General features: G+C 30.1%; 1 protein-coding gene across 2 annotated transcripts in view; it reads right to left on the minus strand.

The window, feature by feature from the left end:
* The window catches only part of GRM3 (Metabotropic glutamate receptor 3), a gene marked incomplete at its 3' end in the record, with an annotated part of 76,146 nt that overhangs the window by 24,403 nt on the left and 30,996 nt on the right, over window positions 1-20,747 (minus strand). For both annotated transcript variants that reach the window (XM_051208805.1, XM_051208806.1), the window contains exon 2: window positions 1,702-1,915. In XM_051208805.1, the coding sequence (XP_051074208.1) occupies window positions 1,702-1,915 (214 nt within the window). The remainder of the gene's footprint in view (window positions 1-1,701; window positions 1,916-20,747) is intronic.

Consider the following 20,747-nt stretch of genomic DNA (forward strand, 5'->3'; position numbering starts at 1 on the left):
ATTTAAGAATACGAAGTCAATGAATTAAGCCATTTTTTCCAAAATTCAAACTATAGTCAATGGGATACAATATATAAACATCACACAGTAAATTTAATATTCGTCATCTGATTGTGAATCTGTATCGTTTCAACATTAAATACAGTGAACTTTCCTCTATATTTCAACTGCTTTATTTTGCCACTACATGTCACTATTTATTCTTAACTATAATCCAACTGTACTGTCACCAAGTAAGTGTATTTTCAATGAGCATTGAAGTTGTAGTTTACATCTAAAATCATGAAAATAAGATCATCTATGTTAAATATGTTTGGTTCCAGCTGCACCACCTTAGCCGATATTTATTAAGTGAAGAAAGGAAATAAAATGAATTGATATTTGTCTTATTTAAATTCAAGAACTTACAGGATCGCCAACCTCATTATATATTCAAAATAACGGTTCGATTAGAGAATCGTTTTAAAGATTTCATTTTATACTCAGTGGTACTGAATTACATTTCTCAGTGTAAAATATATACACAAGGTTTTAAATTTTCCAATCAGTGTTAAGAATTGTTTCTAATGGCTTAAATACTTGGATAGACTCTTACTAGTAAAGTTCAAAGATCATTTTAAAAAGGGTTGGAAAAATAAGTTTATGAATTATAATCGGTGCAGTAACATCATGTGAATATGAAAGAAAACGGAAATGTTACATCAAGGTCGGTGGGTTAATATTATTTGAAAGGCATAAATTCCTATCTGAAGTACAGCGCAAAGCAAACGTTTGTAAAACATTTATGGTGAGGGTTTCTGGCATATAATTGATGTAGTTACCTTAATGTAGACTAAAGAATCATAGAGATTCAGTACATATCTCTCTAATTTAAATTTCTTCATTTTGATCTATTTTTCCTAATCTTTTTAATAAATAAGAACTGAGTTTAACTTTACGTTTGAATGATCTCTGCAGAGTACCAGAGTCGTTATCTTAGTAATTTTTGTCATATTTACATTTCCAACAAAATACCCTAATATGAGAGTATTAAATCTGTAAAAGATCAAGGGATTAGGTTTACCCTAATAATTATTTGAACGACATTTCAAAGCTACTTAACATATACGATGGGTTTTTGTCGTAGCGTATTACAGATATATGATTATTTTTATTATTAAAAATTGACTGACGATTACGGAAAAAATACATTACGAAACAAGTGAAAGCGTAATGTGTTAAGATAATTTATTTTAGACAACTTTTTTTATTTAAACACTTATACTCTATATGTTTATCTCTCTAGTTGTATACTCAAAGAGAAACTGTTGAAATTATGTTGGTTAGGAATATGTTTACTAAATACGAAACATAAATCCTAAGTAGTGTTGAATTATTCGATACAAGAAACTTCCTTGTTGACTAGATGCCTTATCGATCCTATTTCACATATTTAAGAAGAAATCTTGATGATTTCCGGAAGGCAGAACATTTTAAGCGAATACGTTTATGCATTTGAGAGTATTTCGTATGACATTCATACTCTTCCGTATAACTAGTTGGTGAGAATGACTGTGTTCAGAAGGGATTAAATTTCATACGGTATCCAAGTAAACTAAAGTTCCTGATAAACATTGAACGCTTATTTAAACAGTAAAAAGGCTCTTTAAATGATTAACTTACTAATTGATGCATCCAAAAAATAAAATACCTTTGACTTACCCACATTCTTCTGAACATTGGCTAACTGGAAAATTTTTTGATTCCCCACCCGGCCATATAGGTCGTGCACGCATTGTAAGTTTGCCACCTTGAAAATCACCGACCAAACGATAATGATACTGACCAGTGTATGGATCGCGCGCATAATTATATATTGAATATTGTCCATAGCCATCACCGTTTTCATCGAATGCAACATAGTTGCCATAATTATCTTTAACAAAAATAAAAATGAGGTGGGAGGGTAAAGTGGATAAAAAGTCAGTGGTAAGATTAATAGCTATCGAAATAAAATATTTCGTTGAAGAACCAATTTAACGATCATGAAGACCACCTACATCTACATGAACATGGATTAGCAATAAATCAACATTACGTAATATTACTAAAACCGATACATTAAAACAATCATCGACAGGAATTTGACTAGAGAATTATTAAGGAAGATCTAAAATTTTTGCAAAGTGCTAGAAGTATGAAATTCAGATCTGATGGCAATCCGCAGATATATCGGCATGCGTTCATCCTGCTAGCACATAATCAGAGGATTAGAGGTCAACTGAAATTCATACCCAACACAAGTGCAAGAACCTATGGAGACAACCTTCACAAATAAGATCATCAGAACGATCTGATATGACAACAGCTAAATAAATGGAGCACTCCTTTCAAGATGAAGTAGTCCCTGATTACTATGACCAGTGTAACAATGAAAGTTCTGAAGTTAAACTATCTAGCGTGGGGAACTTTATAATCTACTGTACAAAGTACTCAATTGAAAAACTAGTGAGATATTTCAGATTATTTAACTGATTGATTTAGTATGACACAAATATATTGACTAAACATTCGCATCTAAATTAGTAAAGTGAAGGCATTATGTAACCTATTTTTAATATAGGTGATAATCCATCAATATTTCATCAGAACCATCAGGTTATTTTGCAGTGATTGCGGTACTTGAAGCCAGGGCCTATCAGTCTCGCGCGCAAATGCTTAACCACTAGACCACTGAGTCGGCCGGCATCTAACGGTGTTAATATCTAACTTCAACTAATCCACGAAATTGAGCGGGTTGTCAAGTACTGCATTTTTATTTTATATAAAGGCTCTTCCTCATTATTCTTAGTGTTGTAAATACTATATTTGAAGTATTCGTGTAAAATATTCATAGTGTTGTTTAACTAATTATTTTATGGGAAAATCAATAAATTTCAACTTTCTAATCTTTTGAAATTATCTTAATGGGTTTCTGGAAGTTTCGTATATTACATGTATATTTACAGCGTTTATTTTCGTTCTCTAATTTTTTATTTGAGTACTTGCTGTATCATTCTTAAGTTTTTTTTAATATCGAACTATTACAAGTTATAAACAACTGATGAAGACTTAATGAATCATGATGAAATTGTTTTTATCCAACTTTTAATTCTTATTTTTTCTGTTCAATTTAATGAAAGTGAATGATGTCATATCAATAACCAAATATTAAATGTGAATGTATGAAATGGGTGACGATTAGTTTATTTTATGCAATGACATTCCTTTTTGAATAAATTAAAAGATTATTTACACTAAATGGCATTAGATTAAAACCAGAATATACATGAAAAAACATCCATTTTAAAACATGCATTTAGGAGATATTGTAGGCGAGTTTTTTAAGAAACATCTGAATGAACCTTTATTCACTAGTTACACAAATTGACCATTCTTAAACAAACAGAATTTATAGTATGATCAAGTCGTCAGATTCTATAATTGCATTGAATCTACCAAGACATATCAATCAGTAAAACCCCCATAGGTAAAATGTAATATAATTTTTTTTAATGATGACGAAAATTTGTAATTAATATGAATTCAGTTGATTAAGTCGTGTTCTCTAAGCTCGGAGGTGTAGTTCTACGTTTTTTTCTTAGTAACAAGATAAAATGTTCACTGTTCTCAGTAGATTTTCTTCAATAGATGGCAAGTTGGTTTACAGATAAAAATTTAGAAAAAATTAAGGCTATTTACGTTTTTATCTAAAGGAAATATCTGATGTCATATATATTTGTTAGATTACCAGATATATATCACATTTTATAGCATAAAAATGTTCCACGTATAAATGTGATGTTTTTTAAGGAGATCAGATGTTATGTATATCTTACTGTCAATAAACAGGAAGTAAGTTTATCTGTGAAAGTTTAGAGTCTTACTATGTTAGTTATCTGTGACTAAAGAGTAAAATCGATAACAAAATTGTATTACTTATTATGAAATGGTCATTTTAAAGAGGGACTAATTTCCTGATGGTAAACTATCAACCAGTACACACATATTTATAGATTTCATTTTTCTAAAAAAAATATCACTCTAATCATAGAGGTCATTTTGTAGAACTTAACTAAGGATTATCTACCAATGTAAATTATTTAGTTGATATTCAGATGGATTTAGTGTAGAGGTTTTAAAAGAATTAATCAGTGCTAACAAGCGTTTTCTTATTCCTACACTCCATTTGAATGAAGTGATAGTTTGATTTTAAAAAGTAGGTCAGTGATCTCATCGGGTTGTATTCATATTTATATTTAGTATTTATAAGTTCAACATAAAATAACTATTGTATCCCTTTAAAAATCGATCTAAATTTTTATAAACTATTAAAACAATAAAAAAGAATAGAATGTACAATGAAAAACCATTCAGTTTCAAAAATATGGAGGCAAGTTTGAATTAAGAAGGACTTAAATATCCAAGAAAAAGGTCAATAGTATTAATATGTTCATTAATATTTATCATTTGAAAAACAGGAATCTTTGAAAATATCTTGATCGATTTCTTAATGGTTGAAATAAAGAAAGGTAACATTACAAACTATTTAACAATCAAAAGATAATAATAGTTTAGTTCACAAAACCTTTCGTAATGAAAACTTATATGTGATGTTCAATGAATCACTACAGAGATAATTAAATTACTAGATTTATTTGTTCTTATCAAATGGGATAAATAATATAACTGGCTATTAACAGTATTGTTATGATTATGAAAGTTAGACTTGAAACAGGAGAGTGACATTTGAACTATATGAAGGAGGAGACTGAACTAATGACAGATGAACATTTTATTCACCATTCGAAAAATACCACGACAACTTTAACCAAATACTCTGATTTATGTGTCAAGTTCACAAATAGTTTGATGATTCGGTAATGAATATCACAACCAATATAGGGTAAATATAAAAATAAATTTCATATAAAACTACTGCAAAACGCATCCTACACTAAAACATGGACCAACACCACGTTATGTTGATACGAAGTATGTTACTCAGACTATTATACTGAAATAAAGTGGATATTATACTGAACAAAATATCACACTGAAATAAAAAAGTAGTCATGTGACTTTATCTCGTTTTAATGAGTGAGAGTTTGTTGGAACTTTCGTAAGCCATTATTTAGAATAGTGTACAAATACAAACAAAATATTTACTTAATTTTTACTTATGTGGCTAATCAACTGTTTAACACTGATAACGACCTAAATAATAAACATTTTTGACGAAGTTTCTAATTCTTCTCATTTCAAGATTAACCCTTTATTGGAGATTATAGATCGCTTCGAAGCCAACATATTTTCAAAGTTAATCGGATTAATTAAATTTAAAATGTACGTGATACATGATGAACACTAACTTCTGATTTAAATCGGTCGACGGGCATTACCGTGTAATCCTATGTAATTATGTAGCTTACATTCAATATTTTTATAAATGATTTATTAATGTCAATTGGGAAGAGTTTTCCAACGAACTATTTATAGGTATCAATACGAAAATTATATTTATTAGTGAACTCTCTTGACGTTTGATAGAATCATGAGTACTAACAAGTGTTAAACGAGTGTTAAACAATTAAGTAGACATCTCTAACCTTATACACATGAAATGAATAATAAAATTTAATTCTAGATATTACGAAGGTGAAATATTCAGCCTGATCTATTCAAAAATATATAAAAATGCAATTAATGTTATAGATAACCACTCATAGTAAAGTTATGTAGTCTGAAATAATCAACTTTGATGGAGTTTTGTTCTCTGAGCTGGATGGTTTGGTCTTGCAACTTACATCGTTCTTCTGAACGACATAATCAGCTCAGAGAACAAAACTCCATCAAAATCATTCACCTGAGCTACAAACCTTCTCCACCATCTCGAAATAATAAGCGCGTTTTATCTATTGGTTTAAAGATTTCATTCTGCATGATATTGTAGTTCGATAATATTTTTTGATGATAATTTCAAATAGCAGGACTTCATGGCTCATAGTGTAGTATGAACTGCCAGATGAAGTAAGATGTAAATATGATCAGAAGAATAACCAATATAAGATTCAAATGTTGTGTGTAGCTACAAATTGTAACTGTTTTGTTCATAAGATATGACATCAGCAATTTACAAACAAATGTTTTGTTTATTCACAGTTTTGCCCCTTAAAACTATTGATATGATAATAAATCATAGACCTTTAAGCAAAATAACAATATGATTATTATATTATTATATTATTGTTTATTTCTAACTTCTAATATCATTAATATCTACGAGTGGTTGCTTATTCTGTTGATACAAGTCTCTATTCACCGATCCAATATTTTACAATCTTTTTGAAAAAATCTCTGTTTATATTAATGCTTTATTTAGCATGGGTAATACTGAAGATTTATAAGGCAAAATTATTTCGCCCTCATTTTTCTTCATCAAAATAGGTGCACTAGAATAAAAAAGAATGTTTATTTTCTATTTTACATAAATGCACAAAATGTAAGCCAGTACATGTGCACTATCGTTTGCACTTTCAATTCTAAATCAAACTATTCTTGATCACAAGTTGGGTTTTTTGATTACGTACTTTCTAAATATTTACTGTATTAAATATTGGCTACACAGTAAAATCTATTTTGCTTTCTGTTGAAACAAGGGAAATACTTGGTGATACACATGGTGAGTTGTTCTTCTTAAATAGCAAATGATGCATATAAAGATACATAAAGAAATCTAATTGTAAGCATCCTATTAATGACAATACACATACCGTGTGACTAACATAGGTTTAATTATATGCACTGAATATTTTTATTTGACATAGTGTTAATGAAGTTGTGAAATTTGTTCTATCAACAGAATGGCTCACACTAAACATATCAGTATTTCATGTTACATTGCCAGTGGTATTTGAAAGAGAACTTTTAAACTAATGTATACAGTTACTGATATTTGTTTATATGATGTCTGTAGTATCAGACCTTTACTTACATAGTTTTTTTTCTCTGTACTGAATTGTCAGAATGTAATAATAAACAGAATGAGTTTAAGTTCCCGAATACATATGTTATTTCTCTGTTACAGACTAATTTATGTCAAGTACAAGTATTTAACCTCCATTTTCGTTCGTAAAGCTAATATTCTGTCACACAGGAAAGCATAAATGGGTAAGTATCAGCCGATAAATGTGTTATCTCCCATCGGTGTTCATAAGTTTGTCATACTGACCACTGTTACAGTATATCTGCAATTACTACTTATAAGAATAACTTTTAACTAGTTCATTCATGTATACTTTATTAATCTTCCTAAAATATGCATACCTAATGTCATGCAGTTACTGTTGGTTTACTTAAATCACAATTTTCAATGGAGTGACTTAAACATCTAAATGTCATCTAATCTGATTTATAACTTTTTCTTGAGAATGTATAATTTTAATATAGATTAATAGGACGAAACATCCGTTCAATGCTTCCAAGTTTTCCATAATGGTCTAGCTTCAATTGACTCATGATCATAACTATTGAAATTAATCATTTAATCACTAAGGGAATTTTATTATCTTTATGAAACAAACTTTCATATAAAAAGAAGTAGAAAATCTAACACCATTGCAATATAAAAAAAAGATGAAGGCATATTCATAAACATGTAATTTGAGCAGATAAATGATACTTAACACATGGATTAAATAAAACATCCATTTTATATTTGACTCAATTAATTTAATTGTACTTATTTTTCTAAAATTGATTAATTCTAATTTTATATATTTGCCCATGGGAAATGTAACAATAATCTTAATTGTTTCACATATCAAAGAAGCTGAACTTTTTCTTTAATAGACTTTGATTGAATAATTAAAAAAAGAATATTTCAATTAAAACCTGATAAGCTTTTATAGATGATTTTATTGGAAGAGAACTTACTGTAGAACACTTGAAAAGTATCTTCAATATATTGATTAAAATACATATCGATTCTACCAATAATGCGTTTATATTAGCCAGTGAATGATAGAAATTTCAAATATTTAACATACAAAATGCACAAATATACGTAGATTGTGCTCTACCTGCTGTCCTACGGCTATGACTTGAAAAAATAAACTTCTTCAATTTCATCAAGTAAAGTAAGAATACAGAAAACTAAGGGGGCCGAAAATTCTGTTGACATTACGAAAACATATCGTTCAACCAAAACACAATCATTTATTTCTTAATTTATACATAATATAATATACAGTGTTACCGTATAATGAATGTAATTCATATTTGAAATGAAATGGTGGAGATTTTGTAGCTTCGCTAGATGATTTTTGATAGAGTTTTGTTTTCTGAGTTAGATGGTTAGGTCATAGAGCTTTCGTCGTTCTTCTGAACAGCATCAGTAAAACTGAAGTGTTCGAATTTCTACTCACATGGCTCACAGTTTGTCCTGTAGACCTTAATGTTGACTGGTTCTTGTTAACATTTGACTCGTCATTGTTTACTTTATTTTGGTCATATCTCCCATTGGTTTGATTTTTGGTCCTAGGATTTTCCTGATAAATTGGATAGATTTCAATATGTTTGTTCATTGCTGATTTACATGAGTGCCAAGTTCCCAAAAATTCTCTGGTGTTTTTAGAGTTGCCACAATACAAGATTCCCACATTTTTCCAATCAAATGTGTGTCCACAGTTGTCCACGTGCATTGAGAATATAAATCTCACGTGAACGAAAGTTAACACTTATTATACTGAACGAAAATTATGTAAACTAACGCATAAAATATTCACTTGAAGTAATGTAAAACCAATGATAAAGTCCAAAAGTTACCATTGTTCTAGACATTTTTATCCTTGTGTTGAATAGACTTACTGTATGGCGTGAAGTATGTTCATTTTGAAGTGATTTATTTGAATACATCAAGAACAATATTCGTAGCAGAACCAGTTCACTAACTTTAAAGATTCTCTTTTAGAATTTCAAACTGAAGTATTGTTTGCCTACTTTACAATATAGTGTTGATACTCATGAATTGTCCTAATAATATAACTTTTTAAAAAAGTTAGTTGCTAAGTATATACTTTATGCTTACAATTATCAGGTTCATTCTTTCATTCTTACTTCCTGACAAAGCTTCACTCATATCAATTTCACACTTTTAATTACCTATCTTCATAGGTTTAAAAGTTTTTTTTTAAATTTTAATATATTCACATTTACTAACATATGAATATTAAATGGTATGTACAATAATTACAATTCTTCCATTTTGAATGGTTTTTAATTAACTTTAATCAAGTACTTTCTGTTAGCATAATATAAAGTATATACACCTATTCCTGAATAATAATTATTGTTTCTAGCATGTATCTTTCGAGAATCTTCGAAATAAACTGAATCCAAATTATTTCGCTACGATTGTTGTTCATACTTTATTCAAATTTATAGTAAGAAAAGGGTTTTACGAAATGCTTCTTGCAATATACAAAACACTGACAGTTTTCCCAAGACTCCGTGCATACACTCAAAAGTCTTGAAATTTAAAGATAGATACTGAGAGATATTTGTCTCATAGTCAAACAACTTATAGATAACTTAGTTTCTATGCCTTATTGATGGCTTTACAGAGAAAATGTCATAATGTTTGATTGTAAGGTGTAAGCTTTTTTCCAATAAAGTTTTTTAGTACTTCTGAATATGAACTTCACTATTCAAATTAGCCTGAAAACACCTAATTTTTCCAGTAACAAGTGATCTGGTTATAGGTTTTGGTGCTTTTAATAATAATGAATAAATGACATATCAGTGAACGGTTTAACAATATTATTAAAAAAACTAAAAGTATTAAGTAGCACAATATTCCACTGACTAATTGAAGGCAAAGCTCTCTTACATTTTGCTCTTATTGACATTTCTAAGCATATCAGAAGGGGCGTTTTGTGGATATTATAGTAACTTTAATAGTTGAGAGTCAATTGAAGCTAGACCACCATGGAAAACCTGGGAGCACTGGACGGCCGTTTCTAAATATGTTTAAATTTTATTCTCTGTTATCAAATTAACTACAAGTATACCGAGTGCTTTATTTTATATGAAACTAATGAAACTACATACCAGGAAATTGTTTTCATGATTGAAATGACATAATCTGAAGAACCACTGAAAAACTAAAATAACAGGTGGGTTTTTAAAGTTATAGTTTATGACTCTTCAGTGTTCTACATGTTGCCATGACTTTGAAGTTACAAAACGGGTAGTATAAATTAAAACCGCTTGGTCGGAATTTTAAGGATCTACATTTTTACAATGAAGAGTTTTTGTGGTGCAGCACACTCTATGCAGTTCAATTGGTGATATATATATGACATTCAACTGGCTTGATTCCAGAGATTACCTTCAAATTTAATCAGTCACAAACAAACTCATCAGAACGAATTGGTTAACCGCTTATAGAGTAGATGGAGAACGTAATTCTAAATGATGTAGGCCATGATGATATTATTTAGAATATAATGAAAACTCCGGATTCAAAGCATAGTGCTGAAACAACACAGTGTCGTTAAAATTTATTCAATATTTTCCGATTCCACGAAGTAAAGTAAACCAACTGTCGCTTATAGACTAACTTAAATAAGTAACAAACAGTCATCATAGAAATTCCTGTAGACCTTCAAGACGCGCGACAGTTTTTTGTGAGTTTATCAGTGAGAAAAGATGACTCGAGTAATATTATTTCTTTAGGTGTAATTGATATGACGAGAAGAAAAGTCACAGCTCGATTGATTTACTCATTATGGGTTTTGTTCAACATTACTTCCGTTCTGATTCAATGTAATGATTATTCAGTGTATTATTCGGTTTTGTTTTCCTGTATGATATACGATATTTTTGTATCCAATGGACATTAAATATGCTCAGCATATGATTTGTTATAACTGTAAGTATTTTTCATACATGTGATTTCATCCTAATTATTAATCCATATGTGTAGACGAATCAATATATAAATGAGTGTACCGTCTGACTACAGTCGTCGTGTTTTGGGGGTTAATAATTCATCATTTATACCAGTCTTTGTGTTTTTACTTTCGCGTCGTGGGAATTGCAGTAGTTCTTCGTTTTACGGGTATAAGTGATGAGCGATTCCGACATAAAAATCAGCGTCGACCAGATGTAACAAGTAGCGTTCAGTCGACAAGATATATCAGTAATTTATAAAAATAAGTCATAAATTTATTTCACTTTGACATCCTGTTTAATGCTAACATGTGACCTCAAAAAATCATAATGACAGGCAGATGAACATATGGGTAAACCTAAAATCTGAATTACAGACATAACAATCTTTTTGATAAATTTATAACAGTACAGAATACTTGTAAATACAGAGGAAGCAACCAACGGAAATGCAATAAAATTGTCATTAGTGGATTTGAAAAAAGAAAACTTTTTTCCATCTGATCAGTAATGGTTGATGTTTTATTAGTAAAACAGAGTGAATAGGTTAATAAAAGTCGAATTCTATTAAACTAACCTAAAATCTATTATACATGTCCTTAGCATGTTGAAAAATACTTATTTTCAGCGTTAACCGAAAAAAAAACAGGATCTCAAATGCTACACAACCATTCTGTGCATTATAGCTGATTTTAACAGTATATCACTTTAAATTAGATCCAACTTGATTAATTAATCATATATATGGGGAAGAAAACTATTTGATAGTCGATTATTAAACTCATAAATAGTTAACTATTCTAATTATATTGTATGATCATTTGGTCATTTCACTTTGAATTTAACGTTAAACTAGTCAATAGTACTTAAACACTTTTATAAGTAGATAATGAAGATTTCAATGAACATACACATTATCATAGTATTAAATCGTAAATTGTGAATTTTCAAAGTTATATCAATACTTGTCAAAAGTTAGAAATCAATAATAGAATATTCAGATATGGATAAAATTTCTACATTAAAATTAACGTAAAATTTACAGTGCTGTGATCATAATATATTTAAGCATTGAGATTTTTAGTTCAAGTGGAGGATTATTGTTCTCTGAGTTGGATGGTTTGGTCATGGAGTTCTCATTGTTTTTTTGAACAACATCATCAGCACAAATTTCAGTTAGAAGTGAAGTATTTGAATTTCTACACATATGGCACGCAGTTTGTCTTGTTGACCTTGATGTTGATTTGTTATTGTTGACCTAAAACCTGTCATTGTTGAATCCTTTTGAAGATACAACCAAAACAAAGAACTAAACATTAATAGGTTAGAGGCCAACAATAACCAATCAACATCAAGGTCAACAGGACAAACTGCGTGCCATATGTGTAGAAAGTCGAACACTTCACTTCCAACTGAAATTTGTGCTGATGATGTTATTCAGAAGAACGATGAAAGCTCCACAACCAAACCATCCAGCTTGGAGAAAAAAACTCCATCGAAATAATTAAGTATATTTATTTGCACATTTCTGTCAATTTCAATAATTATTTCTAATGTACATGAAAGTAAAACGTTACCCATTCATTTTATCATAATAATTATCATTAGGTGTTAAGTAAATAAACCATTATTTGAAACAAAAATGAAACACAAAACATTTTTTTAATTGTTAAGTGTTTGAGTAACACATTTTTAATTATACAGTAAGATTAGTAAGTGTACATTAAATAGCTTCTCATATTAGAGGAAAACATAAAGTAATAAAAGTGCCGATATACAATAAATAATGATCATTGGAATAAATGGAGAACTCACAAAAAGAGTGAAATTTTCTTGTAAGACTATTTGTTTTTCACTTGGTATTGTTTTACTTGAATCTTCCTATTGATGTTTAGGACTCTAATTAATCAGTCTCTTATAAGCATATGTACATACTGTGCGTTTTGCTTTGATATTGCCTTAATTCACAAGTTTTTTGTAAGCAAAGATGGATAGTGGCTAGCAGTGGAATCTATGACACGTGTTTCGTCTTATTTGGGACTCGTCAGATGGATGTATCTGTGTCCCAGAGTTGATGTTCACTCCGGGACACAAATCCAGTACTGTTCGCTTCAAAAGCCATCGCGTTATCAACTTAGCTACTGAGCCTTGGTAGCCACTTGCTTGTGCATTGTGGTGAAATTTAAATTCACTTAGTATTGTGTTACTTGGATCTTCCCATTGATTTTTAGGACTACAATTGATCAGTCTCTTATGTCCTGGATTCCCCTACTAGCCACTATCCATCTTTGCTTCTAAAACTATTTGTTATGCATAAATTTGAATTTTGAATTTTCTTGTTTTTGATAATCCGGAGACTAAGTGATCAATTTATGTTGACAAATATGAATTAGAAGTGGATGCCTTAATATTACTGTAGAAGTTATTTTGTTGTTGGTATCGATATCTTTCTTAGAAATAGTACACTTAGTGCTTTTTCACAATTAATTAAAATTAAAACATGATAACAGACAAAATAAGTTAAGTTATAAAAATTAACATAATGTTTCCGTTATCTGAGTAATATATTACGGAGTTTGAACGTGACTATTTCCCGTAAATGAACCAAGAATATTTCCAAAACAAATAGTTTATTTATTTAATGAGGGACTTAAGGGTTATAAACCTACTGGAATATTCAAAGGCAATTTCTTAGCTGAACATTATTATTTGATTATCGGTTAATAGAAAATTCCAAAGTTTGAATTATTTTCATTTCATTCATTTTGGATACAGAAAGAAAAAGACAAAAAAATAAAGCAATGAATTTTAACAATCCTTTTAATTGGAAAAAATTGGCAAAGTATGCTAAAAGATGTCTTTATAACTGTGAATAATAGCTACTGATCTTTGAATGAGGTGATTTAAGGCACGGTAATTCAATAGCATATTTCAGCAGTATACTGTATACGAAGTGATTGACTGTTTCGATTGCATTTACTGTGCACAAAATCTAATTCGATTTACTATTGGTATTTCAGGATATCAAAAAAATGGACAAAAATATACTAAATACTATGCTTCCTCGATTTAACTAAAATACATGAACTGTTTACAAGTTAAATTTAATTATGATGCTATGTTTAATGGAATTCCAGCTATACGAGCTTGGTAATCCTAATCAATTGTGTCAACTTTTTGAAACTATACTTGATACCTAAAGAAATACAACAACATTTACATCCCAGTTAAATGATGTGCTATATCTGTCGATGGATATCATACGATTTTGTGCTATACTCGTCATTTCAACATTTATGTCTTTGTGATCTTGTGTTATAAATTCGCAATTTCTTAAGACTCCATCACATTATATTGTGCGAACGTTCATTTAATTATTTCTAACAGTAATTATCAACGTTATTTCAAGCATCAAAAGCTACCCCATTTAAATTATCCGCGATCCAAGGTGACTCTCAGAAAGACGTGTTTACCACTATATATCTATCACCTTTTGGTTAAAATCTTTTCAAAATAGCTAAAACATTTATTGATGAATACCAGTAGGAAATAGTTTCTGGCACAAATTGGAGTTAATCGATTTAACAAAATCAAAATTAGCCAGCCCTCGTAAAAGGTTTTACAATACCTTAGAACACTGACAATCCATGTTGAACAAATGATCTTCAGCTCTCATTTTTAATATTAAACTGTGGACTAATAATTTATTGGTTTATTACTATTTTTTAAATATCATGTCCAGATGTCCTCGAGTTCATTCGTGTATATCGTCATTAATTTACATTACTGATCAATATTAAGCTAAAGTGAATTAACTATTATTTTCTTGTTGAATTTCATCAGTTATCTTAATATCAATTCATAGTGATTATAAACTAATTGCTACAATCAAATAATAAAAAATAATAATAACTTCAAACAAACTCAGTTAATAATTCAATCATAAATAGATTGTCCAAATAATGTTTCATTTCATAATTTTTTGACATTTATTAATAATTAAAAAAATAACAGTTGTATTGTTTAAATTAATCAATTTAAAAATAAAATCCATGACCTTGAAAATAAATATAGGACAGGATTCAACTGCACGAAGAAAGACTTAACATACATGACAATGATCACTACCCAGTGATCAATCAATTCTCAATTAATTCTATTTTATAAATAACTTGATGAATGACTGAATATGCATATATTCAGTTATATATATATACTAAATGTCTATATTATATACGTTTATGCTTCTTTAAAGAATTAAATATTTTGTTTGTTATCATTTATTCTTTGTAGTCCTATGATAGTAAACATTTAAGTCTATTCTATGAAATATTATTGATTTATTGTACAAGTTCATTGTTAATATAAAGAATAACATACATCTATAATGCTTTGACACATATCACTACATATATTGTTGACAATTTTATATGTTTTATCCATATTAGAATCTCAGTTTTTCGTAGGAAATAATGATAAACATAACAATAGTTAATGTAAACGTTTTATTAGAACTATTCTATAGAGTGATTGATTGAAAGTTATTGAGAAATATGAAAATGAAAAACAAATACTAGAACCTTATAATTTTTGATATTGTATGACATTAGAAAATAAATGTGTTTGAGATATTGAGATGAAAAAGAATTCATATTCTTTGATGTCAATAAAGAATTAGTAATATAACTGAGTATAAAACACATAATGATGGTGTGAATCTTAATCAGATGATCAATGGTGTTATGCTATAATTCATATGTATAGTGTTATGCACAAAAGATTCATAAACTCATCTTGTAATGATAAAGCGTTTTGTTCTTAGAATAAACCTGCAAAATTTATAGGTTTTGGTTTTTTTAAAAAAAGTAATTTTTCAAGAAGATTTATCTTTGTTAACTAAAAGAATTAAGATAATCTTATGATAGATTTGCAAATAAAGTTGAAATATTCGCTGGTACTTACTTGAAACGAATTATTACAGAGATATTGTAATTTATACATAACAGTTAACTGATCTTATGTAATTAGTCTTATGAAACGTTAGTAAGATCTCAGTTATTTGGTTTATTGAGATACTTTTTATACTTCCAATTTTGTCGATATGACATTACAATAAGTAAAACACATCATTGAGCACTAGAAGATATTTATAAAACACTGAGAAAAAACCTGGTACTTCAATAAATGTTGACAGAATAATTTGACTTTTCAAGATTTGTTAATAACATAATGAAAAGTATTTTTAATCACAATGACTACAGATGGGAGTTAAATTCTTAAACCATGTTAAGCTTTCTTATAAATCCAAAAGAATTTTTGGGTTTTTTAAATACTTGTATTTACGGAATTACTTAAAGTACTTGTATTTTCGTCACTTTATGCCACTTTGGTAAAAAAAAAAAAACAAGTGTGGTACAATAAACCTTTTTTTGTCTTTTAGTTTTTTATATTACAAGATACCATATTGTTCGAAAATGAGTTTCAGTAGAATTCCAATAATAGTTGACAGTTTCGTTTATCAAATTATATTTTATTGTTTTGTATGTATTAATACATTGACTGTAAACAATATACTTTTCATTATAGTTAGTTTCCTTTTAACATTTTCTATCTAGATTATATACATAATCAAATTTATTCTTAATGTCATGTAACAGAAAGCTATACACGTTTTTCATTCAACTATTTTATTGAATGTCTATCACGATTACATTTCCGATAACATTTTCTGTCTCATTGGTATTATTCGGAAATGTTAGGTGGAGAAAAATACCGCTATGTATAAGTGAATTACATATATTCAATTGTAAACTGTTGTTCTTGTCTAGACAAAAATTATTCTCAAATGAATATCGATTAATCTAGACAAGATATATAGATGAATAAGAGAAATGGAAAAAAGTATAAAAAAAATTAGACATGAACTTAAACTTATCATGTTTGCTTGTTCTGCTAGTAACTATTTCATTTTATATTATCTACGTGGGCTTATTTGACTGTGGATTATGTAAACACAATCAAAAATAGAAAACCTACGAATTAAATTATTAAAAGCATTGTAACTATTTGATACTGTTGATAAAAATAACCACAAAGAGTTTCGATTTTTTTCTGGTCTTAAAAATATCATACATCCATAGTGATTTAATTAATTCAGTAGTATAGTATTTTAAAGGTAATAAAACTTGATATAACTTGAAATAACATAAATTATTTTACTAAAACTTATTGGCTAAAATTAGTTACATTTTTAGCGTACTTCTTATTCAGTAAAATATTCTTTGTATCAAATTAACGTGAACTATGTTCAGCATAACATTGAACAAATGATTTTGTTTTATAATTCTGGGCACTTTTTAAATATGTAACTTTAGTGTAATTATTAATCAAGTTGGTATACAAATCAATATATAAATGAGTCGATTGAAGCTAGACCACATTGGAAAACCTGTAATCACTGGACGGCCGTTTCGTCCTATTGTCAGACTCCTCAGTAGTGCACATCCATGATCCCGCCTTGCGTGATTCGAACCCAGGACTGATCAGTCTCGCGCGTGAGCGCTTAACCATTAGACCACTGAGCCGGCATCCAGAAATGTTAATGTTTAAATCAGTGGTCTTGAGGTTAAGTGTTCGCGCGCGAGACCGTTAGGTCCTGGGTTCGAATCTCGCGATGCAGGATCATGGATGCGCACTGCTGAGGAGTCTCATACTATGAAGAAACGGACGTCAAATGTTTTCAGGTTTTCCATGGTGATCAAGCTTCAACTGACTCATGAATACAACAATTAAATTAGTATAATATCCCCAAAACCTCTCTCTGAATATAAATGAGTGTATTTTTTGCAAGGGTCGTCATGTTTTGGAGTGGATAAATCTCGACTTGTACTAGTCTTTTGTATTCTTATTTCGCGTTGTGGATATCCTATTAGTCACATTTTTATCAAGTAAAATGAATATGGCAACGCGTATATAAATATTACTCAGATTGTGTTTATAATAAAAAAATATCTTAATTTTAATTACGAAGGGATGTTTTTGAAGAGGTAACTGAATGATATCAATAATACTTAGCTTATTACTGATAATTCAATAGTTTTGATGAATCTGATCATAAAACTGTTTACTTCCTAAAACAATAAAACTAATCTGACTGATTATTTTTATCGTTATTAATGCATAGTAGAACATGAAACATTCAACCAAGATAAGACTTTTTCGCCAAATTGAACATATTAATTTATATGGTGACTTATTGAAGAACTGGTCATTGTTAACACTAGGTAATTTAAAATTATGAACATCCATTGTCAGCTGTGAACACACTCAGGATCCAACGTCAATTTTAATTTCCAAATATTATCTGTTTAAGATCTATTTTATGGTGTAAACTATCAAGAGACTATAAACAATGAACTAATTTTAAAACTAATCGATAAAAAACATAACTATTTAGTAATTACTTCTGTCTTCAGAAACAAACAAAACATAACCAAGTATTTTCTTTTGAACATATCGAGGTAACTGTAACATTTCAATATATTCTTAATTGTTTTGTTTAATTAATTATATGTTCAGCAAGATTATTTATTCACACTTCTACTGTTTTCATAATGCAAATAAATACAAACAAATCAACGATTTTATATATCCATATAGTGTGTACTGATTTTGTAAAATGAAAGTAGAATGAATTAAAAACGTAAGTGGATTAAATTATACGTTTTTTCTATCTAGTTTAATGAAAGTACGTAGGATTTGTTCCTTTTCAAAAAACATTATCTGGTGAAACAACTGATAGAGAATTAACCCCCCCCTCTCTCTCTTTTCTGTCTTTTACATTATCACAGTTTATTTGTTTCTTCGTTTCTTTTTTACTTCTTTCATAGTTTTTAAATGTTCATTTAGAGAAAACTCATAGAAGAAATAATTTAGAGAACATAGTAAAATCAATTTAAAATACTATTAGTTATAATTTACGTTTCATTTTAATGGTAAAGATAATTGTATGAAAATTGATATGGCGTCTAAAAAAAGTATCCAATGTTCAAGGTAAACTGAACATTATCTTTTTATTTCTCGATTAATTATAACTAATAATAATAATGGTTATATGGATTGGTAAATATACTTCTGTGATGTGGGCTACTTATTTCCACTTAAGTAGTATATAACGATAACTCCGCCTGGAGTCCCTCCGTGGGCTACTGCCGATCCCAATCCCGGATAAAGGAGGAGGGTTGGGCATAGGGTTAACGACCACATCCCGTAGAAAACAGACTCGCCAAAAATATTTAACCGAAAAAAAATAATTCAAACCTTTTAAACTCTGCCCTGGAAGTCAGAAGGTCTTCATTTAGAAGAACTATGACGCCTCATGATGAAAGCCGAATTCCTTCGGAAGTTACGAGGCCGATGTCCCTTCTGAAAACCAGAGCGACCATTTATTTAGATACATGGAATGTTCGTACAATGTGGGACACCGTGAGAGCCTTCCAATTTGCTACAAAAATGAGGAGATACAACCTGGAGGTGCTTGGGATCGGTGAAACACATTGGACGCAAGTTGGACAACACCGAATAACTTCAGCAGAGCTTCTGTTATACTCCGGCCATCAAGAAGAAAATGTCCCACATACACAAGGAGTTGCATTGATGCTGTCCAAACAAGCTCAAAAGGCACTTATAGGATGGGAAGCTCATGGACCAAGGATCATCAAAGCCTCCTTCAAAACAAAGAAAGAGGGCATTTCAATGAACATCATCCAATGCTATGCGCCTACCAACGATTACAATGAAGACGCTAAAGATCAATTCTACAATAGGCTGTATTCAATCATCGAGAAGTGTCCAACAAAGGACCTGACCATTCTGATGGGAGATTTAAATGCCAAGGTTGGAACGGACAACACTGGATATGAAGACATCATGGGACGACATGGACTGAGTGAAAGGAACGAAAATGGTGAGAGATTTGCAAACCTATGTGCCTTCAATAAACTGGTCATGGGCGGCACCATATTCCCACATAAACGCATACACAAAACCAAATGGACTTCACCGGATCACACCACACAAAACCAAATCGACCATATTTGCATCAACAAAACGTTCAGGAAGACTATAGAGGACGTGAGAACCAAGAGAGGAGCTGATATAGCATCAGATCATCACTTTCTGGTCGGCAAGATGAAATTGAAACTCAAGAAACACTAGACAATGGGGCAGACAATATCACAAAAGTTCAATACGGCCTTTCTTCAGGATACTGACAAACTCAACAAATTCAAGACAGTCCTCAGCAACAAGTTTCAGGCCTTTCATGATCTACTCAATGGAGAAGGAACTACTATGGAGAGCAACTGGAAGGGGATCAAAAAGGCAATCACTTCAACATGTCATGAGGTCCTGGGTCACAAGAAGCACCATCACAAGGAATGGATCACAGTTAATACACTGGATAAGATTCTAGAAAGGAGGAATAAGAAGGCAGCGATCAATACCAGTCGAACAAGAGCAGAAAAAGCCAAGGCACAAGCTGAATACACGGAAATAAACAAACAAGTGAAGAGGAGCATCAGAACCGACAAAGGTAAATATGTGGAAGATTTATCAACGACGGCGGAAAAGGCTGCAAGCGAAGGAAACATGAGACAATTGTATGACACGACAAAGAAACTCTCTGGAAATCGCCGCAAACCAGAACGATCAGTGAAAAGCAAGGAAGGCGAGGTAATCATCAACATTGAAGAGCAACAAAACAGGTGGGTAGAACA

Source organism: Schistosoma haematobium, chromosome 1 (assembly GCF_000699445.3).
Source record: "Schistosoma haematobium chromosome 1, whole genome shotgun sequence".
Lineage (NCBI taxonomy): Eukaryota > Metazoa > Platyhelminthes > Trematoda > Strigeidida > Schistosomatidae > Schistosoma > Schistosoma haematobium.